General features: G+C 64.5%; 1 protein-coding gene across 1 annotated transcript in view; it reads right to left on the bottom strand.

The window, feature by feature from the left end:
* Positions 1-5,553: 5,553 nt before the first annotated feature.
* HMCN2 (hemicentin 2) overlaps positions 5,554-8,151 on the bottom strand; it is a 109,501-nt gene continuing 106,903 nt past the window's right edge. The window contains exons 90-92 of the mRNA XM_012721201.1: positions 7,982-8,101; positions 7,127-7,253; positions 5,554-6,362 (exon numbers count right to left, since the gene is read on the bottom strand). Coding sequence (XP_012576655.1) covers positions 6,017-6,362; positions 7,127-7,253; positions 7,982-8,101 — 593 coding nt within the window. The 3' untranslated portion in view covers positions 5,554-6,016. The remainder of the gene's footprint in view (positions 6,363-7,126; positions 7,254-7,981; positions 8,102-8,151) is intronic.

Consider the following 8,151-nt stretch of genomic DNA (forward strand, 5'->3'; position numbering starts at 1 on the left):
TGGGGGTGGGGCCTCCCCGGTGGGGTAACACTGGGATGCCCAGTTTTTACCCGTGCCCAGCGCTGCTTCCGGGCTGACTCATCAGACGGGGGCACCTCACCCGCCGTCAGGCTCCCAGTGACTAGTGAGCCCTGGGCTGCCTGCTCACCCCTGGGTCTTCCAGCAAGGTTGGGACACACAGATGGGGGCTTCGTGCTTGCAGAACAGGAGCTGGGACCCCAGCTGGCCTTTAGAAGATTCTTCCCGGCTGGCCTTACAGGCTCCAAGTCACCAGTCGCCACAAAAACGGGTGAACAGCAGGTCCTTTGGGGTGCGCAGAGGGGCCACTGGCCAGGTCCTCCCAGCCCTGAAGCCCAGGAGGTGGCACCTCAGTTGTCACTGCTGGGTGTGCCATCTGGGTGGAAAGGGGGGGTGCCAAGGGGTAGTCGTGTGGCAGACCCCTCCCTGGTACTGGGAGGTGCCTAAGAAAAGGGCCCTAGGGGAGGGGCCTGGGAGGCTCCTGGCTTAGCGACCCCCAGCCCCGACAGCTGGTGACCATCTGGGGCTCACTGTCCTGTCTCCCCACTCAGGCTCATGGGTCAGTTCAGTAACTGGGAGTCCTTTAGGGAGAGAAAAGGCTCTGAGCTGTTTCAAGTACAATCAGAGCTTAGAGTGCTCGGAAGCCCTTTCTCTGGCGCCCGGCCCCAGCGGTGGGCTTTGATGGTGGGTGCGGGTCACCGGGACCATGAGATGACTGTGGGTGGCTTGAGGGTGGCAGGCAAGGCAGCGCCTCCTTTTTCCCATCACTGGGCCAGCTCTGGGCCTCTCCGCCTCCCTCCCAGCAGGAAAGTGAGCGACAGCTGCAAAGTAACCCACAGCAGTAGACCTGCTGCCTCGGTTTCCCCGTCTGTTGAGCTACTCCCAGCTGGGTCCTCATTGGCTGGGTCCTCATTTCCTCCTTTTCACTGCCCCCGGAGAAAGCTGGGGAGCAGATGACAGTGGCTCGGGACCCCTTCCTTGGAGTTACTCAAAGGAAGTGGGGAGGGAAACTGGCAGTAAGGCCTAATCTCTCGAGTTAGTAGTGGCTCCATCATCATTAGAAAGAGGCCCCATTACCCAGTCCTTAGAAAGAGGGTGAGAGCCCCCGACAGTCTGAGAGGTGGTAGAGGCTGGGGGTGGGAGGGGATGTAGAGGTCAGTGTCCCCTAAAACCCCTAGGCCCTGACCACAGCCCTTCTGATTACCAGCGAGTGCTCCCTTATTCTCCTTACATTCGTGTAACCCCCAGGATCCCTTATCCCCACTGTGCGGACAGGAGCTGGCAACAAGGGCCCCCTCCCCACCCCCCCCAACAGGGCTGCACCAACAATCTCCGGGGCTCTGCCCAGACCCTCGGCTGCAGCTGGGTTGACCACGAGCCAGGGTCTCAGCCCAGGGCTGCAGGTGGAGGCCTCATGACTCCCTGCTGTGGAAATGGCTCCAGCCCAGGGGACTGTCTCTCCTGACGACAGACACTGGTGATACGAGGGACAGCGAGGTCACAGCTCTTTTGAGAAGAAAACAGGGGCCTGACTGCCAGCAGGCCCCTCCCACTAGCAGCAGGTGGGTGCCTGCCAGAGGCAGAGATCAAGGTGATGGGGGACTGGCCACCAGGTGAGCTGCCTGCCTGCACCCTCCCTCTGCCAGGTGCACAGTAGCCTCTGGCCCCTTTTCCTGCAGAGCAGCCGGGGCCCAGGCCTGGGACACAGCCAGAGAGGTTCCAGCATCTAAAAACCCCAAAACTGATTCAAAAGAATTCATTGCCACTTAGATGAACCACGAGATAGAAACCTCAAGTAGGTCTGTCTGTAGAAGCTACCTCTTGAAGCGACCTTCATTTGCATGAATGTGACCTTGGTTTTAAGACTTTGGGAGAGAATTCTGTCTCTACAACAGTATTGAAGTACATGCTGTTTTGGTCCACAAAGCAGCTCCTTTGTTTGATGTGAAGTCCCAGGTAAGACTCTTGTAAGGACAGAAGCTTCTAGGACTTCGAGCTAGAAGAGCTGGCCTGCTCCCAGGTCCCCACAGGTGAAAGGTATCCCACATGGACCAGGTGGGGTTGGGCAGAATGTGTATTTCCTGTGGCAAAGGCCTGGGGTCCGTGGTGTCGGGGTAAACAAAACCACTTCTCGTTCTGGAAGAGATGGGGCTTCTTGAGGCCACAGCGCCCGCTCTGCTGCTTACCTAGGGTGACCTGTGGGGCAGGGGCCTATTCAGGCAAGAGCGGGGTCTTACTTTAGAGAAGATCTGGCCGATGTGAGGAATGAAGGGCCCGTCAGTGAGAATGCCAAAAGATCTGACTTGACGCAGCTGCGTAATCCGCGTGTTATCGCCTGTAATATATAGACATCTGTAGACATCTGCCTTTCATTTAGTGAATTTCTATTTTTAATTCGATACTATTGTAAAGATATTAAAATTTCATTTTCCAATGGGTTTGTTTCTATGTGGATAATAATACTGTCTGGGAATAGACAGTTTTACTTTTCCTTTTATTTTTGTGCTTTTTTTATTTTCTTCCCTTATTGCTAAGGCAGGGTCCCAGGGCTGTGAGAACAGCTACCCTTGCTGTGTCCATGTCTTGGGGAACGTCTCCCCCGGGTCAATCCCTTGTCATTTGCTGGCTCTCACGCTGACATACACTAGGTGCCTGAAGGCCCCAGCGACACAGCAGAGGCCTGTGTGGCTGGGGTCCCATCTCGCGCTCCCCACTGCTGGCTGAGCTGGGGCCACCACCACCTGTACCTTGCAGGACACCCATCAGCTGTCTCCCTGCCCCCGCCCTCCGCATGCAGCAGGGCTCAGTGGGCTTTGACTGTTGCGGGCACTGGTCTGAACTGCTGAAGGGCACCTTGATGGACATAAGCTCATTCAGCGGGGCCCCTTCCCTCCACCTCCGGTGCACCTGGTCTGGAAGAGTCACCCCTCACCCCCTGAGCTCCAGCTCTCTCTGCCACTCAAGGGCTCCGTACCCCATTGCTCAGTTAGGGTTAGGGTTATGTGGAGACCCTGCAGCCTTGCCCTGCCGCCATGTCACTGCCCGGGTCTGGACACTGGCTCAGAACAGAGCGTGTCCTCCAGGCTGGGCCCCAGGTTGCGAGTCCCAGCCCAGTGGGAACACAGAGTCCAACTGTTGGATTCTTGGAAAAAGTCGCATCAGGGAGTTTAATGAGTGACCCCGCAGGGCTGTTTTCTACTCCTGATGTTTCAGAATACTTCAGAGGTCAGGGGTGTCGGGGGCCAAGGCTGGACGGGGCCCTGGCCAATGATAGCTGCAGCTGGGGAAGCAGGAGTGAGGAACACCCTCTGGAGCTGGCCTGGCTGGGCTCGCTTGGGCGGCAGCTCTGCTCCTGGAGGAGCGCGCGGGGCGGAGGAACGGACGTGTCTCAGGCTGGACCCCAGGCACTGCGGGACCTGGGCCAGCGCTCGCTGCACCCAGCTCTGCCTCATAGACTCATGCGGGGACAGAAAGCGGAAGAGGAAGGAGGCCAGATTGGGTGCCAGGGCCCCTCCTCTTGGCCCCCTGGGCCGCCTCCTCCCGTCCTCTGTCCTTGGAGAGTGGAGGGGGGCGGCTGCAGGCTGGGCCGCTGAGGCCTGTAGTCGGCAGATGCGGGGAGGGTCTTCCCCGCCAAGCGTGTGAGCTTGGACAGCGGCTCACCTCCTGAGGCCCTGCTCCTTCCTCTGTGGAATGGGCAGACCTTGCCCGCCTCTGGAGCTCCTGGGAGAAGTAAATAAACTCAGGCCGGCCAAGCGCTGTCAGTGAGTGAGAAGGTTACGAGCAGGAAGGGCCGGGGGAGGCCGGGGAGGACGAGCAGGACTGAGCAGGCTCGACACGGAGGCTGCTTGCCTGCTGCAGGTCTCACCTGGGCAGCAGCCCCAGGGCTGCTGCCCCTGAGTGCGGAGTCGCTGGCTCCATAAAAAATTAACAGGGCTCAGGGTTCAAGGTGTTCCAGTCCCTGGGCTGCACAAGGCGGGTGAGGGGTGTTCAGCCCTAGCAGGTGCCCCACAGGTGCGTCTGGGCAGATGGGGCGTGGAGGGCGTGAGGGTGGGCCTGGGGAACCCTGCCCCCACTCCTCCCCCAGCCTGAACCCCAGCATGGAGGCAACGAAGGTCCCAGGCAGGCAGGGCTGAACTGGCTGTGCCAGGGCGAGTTACAGCTCCCACCTGTTCCCATAGAGCCTGCAGGCTACGCGTGGCGTTTGCCTTTGTAGTGGTTGACAGAAAAAGAACACTTGACGACAGGGGAAGATCATGTGAGCGCAGGTGTCTGGGATGCCGTCTCGGGCCATGCCCACTGCCCATGCTTGGCGGGGGCCGCTCGTGCGCTGCCCACGGGAGGGCAGTGGCCGGACACACCGGGTCTTCCCAAAGCCTGACATCTTCACGCTCTCGGCCCTCACGACTGCGTCCCCGACTCAAAAGAAATCAGCTTTGAAAGTGAACTCTCCTCGGGGGAGGCCCTGGGGCTGGGAGGTGGGAGTCTGGTGGGCAGTCCCAGCCCATCTCTGGCCAGTCGCCTGCAGGCCCGTGACCTTTGAGCCTCCTTTTTCCACCTGTGAAATGGGCACAGTGGCTTCTCCCCCTTTGCCCCGAGTTGCCGGGAGGCTCCCTCCTCACTGCCACTCTGCAAGGGCAGCTGCCCAGACAGCGTTCTTCAGTGTCCCGGGAGACGGCGCGGTCGCCAGGGGCCCGGGGGAGCCAGGGAACCCCTCCGCTCCAAAGCTAGGGAAGAGCCCCTCCCGCCGCCGGCTCTGCCCTCCTCCTGGACGGCCGGCTGGCCCCCGCCTGCCCGAGGCTCAGCCCCTGCCCATGCTGGAGGCGCGCCAGTGCACACATGGATGTTCCCGGGTGTCCCTCTCCTGCTCACTCCGTCAAAGCCAAAGTCCCTGCGGTGACCCGAGGGCTCCACCTGGGCACCCCTCGTACTCTCCGATGGCGTCCGGGGCCCCCGGGAGCCCCCCGGGCAGGCACTGTCCCGTCCCAGTCCCTGGCCTGTGCTGCTCCGTCTGGCAGGAACACCCTCCTCGCAGCGGGCCGCCAGCTTTCTCCCCCCGCACCAGCCCTCACCCGCCCCACCACCCCAACTTGGTGCTTCTCCCCAGCACACCTCGCTCCGGGTGCACGCTTGACCCCTCAGCCCCGGCTGCCTGAGCCCTCTGCACAGAACGTGAGCTCGCCCCGCCCCCAGGGCTGAGGCCCACTGGCCGCCACGGACGGACGACTCGGGGCTCGGTGGATGAAGGGGAGCCCGCACATTCGGGACAGAGGCCCGGGGTGCCACGGTGTATCAGATTGCGCCTTCCGTGCTCCTTATGTCCCCCACAGCCCTGGGCGAGGAGGCCACCGCCAGGTTCCTGCTGTGGGGTGAGGGAACAGCCAGAGAGCAGAGAGGTGCCTGGGTTCCCCTGTCACAGGGGCTGCGGCCCCCCCGGCGGCCCCCCTCCTGGCCAAAGCCCTGTGAGCAAAGCAAAAGGACTGGATGAGGAAATCGAGTTGGGTAAAACAAATGTTTTTATAGTAGACACATGCACACACGGGTTCAGGAGAGGGTGCCCGCGTGGGCGGGTGCCCACTTCTGCCCCAGCACAGGGCAGGCGCTGCCCCGCCCCTTGGGCAGGGTAACTCCGGGGCAGCGGTCTGCGGACCTGCAGACTTCCCACAGCCCTGCCAAGACTTTGCGGCCTCAGGTCACAGCTTGGGACAGGGGCCTGCGCTCTCCTGCGGGTGGGGCGGGGTGGGGAGGGGAGGGTGGCGAAGGCAGCCGCTGTCTGTCGGCGCCCGAGTCCTGGGGTCAAGGCTGCGTGCCTGCGCACAGGGCGTGTTTACTGAAGGTCTCGATGACGCACGGGGCGCGGGAGAAGATGCCCTGGCTGGCCACGCTGCTGGCGTGGCCCGGGCACCCCGTCCCGTCCAGCCCGCTGGGCGGTGGGGGCTGGTCGGCTGCTCTCCGCGCCCCCTCCCAGCCCCGGCGGCCCACAGCTGCCGAGCCCCGCCCCTCAGTAGGGGTAGGGGGACACGGAGATGAGCAGGACGTAGACGCTCTGGTGGCGAGGCGCGGCGGCGCGCACGGTCAGCCGGTAGAGGCCCGCGCGGGTGAGCGCGCGCCGGGTGTAGACGGCGCCCAGGCCGGCGCGCAGGGGGCGCAGCGCGAAGGGGCTTTGCGGGTCGGGCTCCAGCACGCTGAGCTCCGTGCGGTTGGCGGGGACGCCGGCCTCGGAGAAGGCGGCCAGGCGGGCCACGTCGTGGTGGGCGCGCACGCCCAGGGGCAGCGGCAGCAGCTTGTACTGCAGCGTGGAGGGGCCGCGGGCGCCGCAGTCCTGGGAGCAGCGGCGGAAGCACGTCCTGCAGGGTCACACGCCCGCGGTCGGCACCCCCAGCAGGGAGGCTGCGGATCCCAGGCACGCTGCTCTCCCCTGCGCTGCTGAGCCCACTGCCCACGCGCCTGTCCGCAAGCCCACGGGGTGCCCACTTGAGAGTGGCGGCTGCGAGGCCTCGGAGGCCCCACGGAGTCGGTTCCCTCAGGGGAGCCCATGCCTGGCCCGGGGGAAGCCAGAGGGCTCAGGGCCGACAAAACTGGAAGGGAGCCCCAGGCCCGCTCTGGATTTGCAAGGGGTTGGGGTGTAAGGGGAACTTGCCCCCCACCCCAGGCTTCCCAGGCAAGCCCCACCCCCAGGGGCTGCCCTCATGCGCCCCCCCAGCAGGGCCCGCAGGGCCTCCCCGGGTCTCGGAGCCGCCCCTGCGTATCTGGCCTGGGCCCCGGGTCTGGTCTCTGTATTCGTGTCCAGGGTTTTATGCAAGTGCTGGATAAAACCACCCCCAGGTTCTCTGCCAAACCCTGCCTCTCCCGCCCAGGGCTCAGGGTGAGTGTCGGGAGCTCACATCCTCACTGGCTGCAGGACGCGCTGACCCTGTGGGCGCACGGCCTTGCGGCCCAGAGGCCGGCCCAGGGGTTCTGGCGGGTGACCACTCACCCAGGAGGACTCTGCTGAGTCACGGCCTTCCTGGACCAGGGGTCTGGCCACGCAGGAGCCAGAGTATCGGCTGCCAGGCCCCAGCAGGGAGCAGGCCACCCCCGCCCCCAGGCCTACCCGGCAGGGGCCCCTTACCCTGGGCTGGAACCCTGCCGGTAGGTGGCAGGACACGGGGTGTGCACACACTGGTAGCTGCCGCGGGTGTTGAAGCACATCTGGCCAGGCCCGCACTCGATGCCATCTTCCTGGCACTCATTGATGTCTGCAGGGCAAGGGGAAAGCCAAGGTTTGCTGGGGTTCAGTGCGCGGCAAATGCCTCCAAGCCCCAGCAAGGCGGGCAGCCCCTTCCCCATCCTCAGCCACCCTGACCCGCAAAACCCTGGCCAGGGGCCCCTGGCACCTCCCTGTCTCCCCCAGGCGGAGCGGCGGGACCCCAGGGGCCTCTTGGGCCCAGAGCTAGGCTGGAGAGCCTGGGAGAGAGGAGAGCTGCCCGGGGCCCCGAGGGCCCACTGCCCCTGGACCGAGCTCCTGCCCACTGCCCGCCCCCGCGGCAGCCACATCACCCCGAGGACATCCCCCGAGCCCTGTGAGGAGTGAGGGTGCGGGGGAGGCGGCTCATTTCCCACTTTGGGGGTGGGGGTGTGGCGCCCCGCACATGGGGCCTGAGCACAGAGCACGTGGGAGCAGCACACTCAGCCTGGGGGTGAAGTGACAGACACGACCGGCAGCAGCAGCTGCGAGCTGGCTCCTTGTCCACCCCCACCGGAGGCCCAGGGAGGGGACGCGAGTTGTCCAGAGACACGTGGAGCTGGATGGGCCTGCCGTGCCCTCTCTGGGCCCTGCTGCAGCGCTGCCAGCCTGTGGCGGCCGGGCGGGGGTGGCACTTAGCCCCTCCGAGCGCACGTCTGGGCTTGCCTGCCCTGGAGCGTCGAGGGGGGCTGGAGAGGGCGGAGGGTGCAGGATGCCCCTCCCGACCCCGCGGCCGCTCACCCTGGCAGTTCCTTCCGCTGGGGAGCAGGCGGTAGCCGGCGGGGCACAGACACCGGTAGCTGCCCTCGGTGTTCCGGCAGGCGTGCTGGCACAGGCTGTGCGCCCGGCACTCGTCCAGGTCTGGCCGGCGCGGGGCGGGGGGCGGCAGATACGCTGAGTCACAGGCGCCC

This window comes from Condylura cristata, unplaced genomic scaffold, assembly GCF_000260355.1.
Source record: "Condylura cristata isolate star-nosed mole 26May11 unplaced genomic scaffold, ConCri1.0 scaffold00006, whole genome shotgun sequence".
In the NCBI taxonomy this organism is placed as follows: domain Eukaryota; kingdom Metazoa; phylum Chordata; class Mammalia; order Eulipotyphla; family Talpidae; genus Condylura; species Condylura cristata.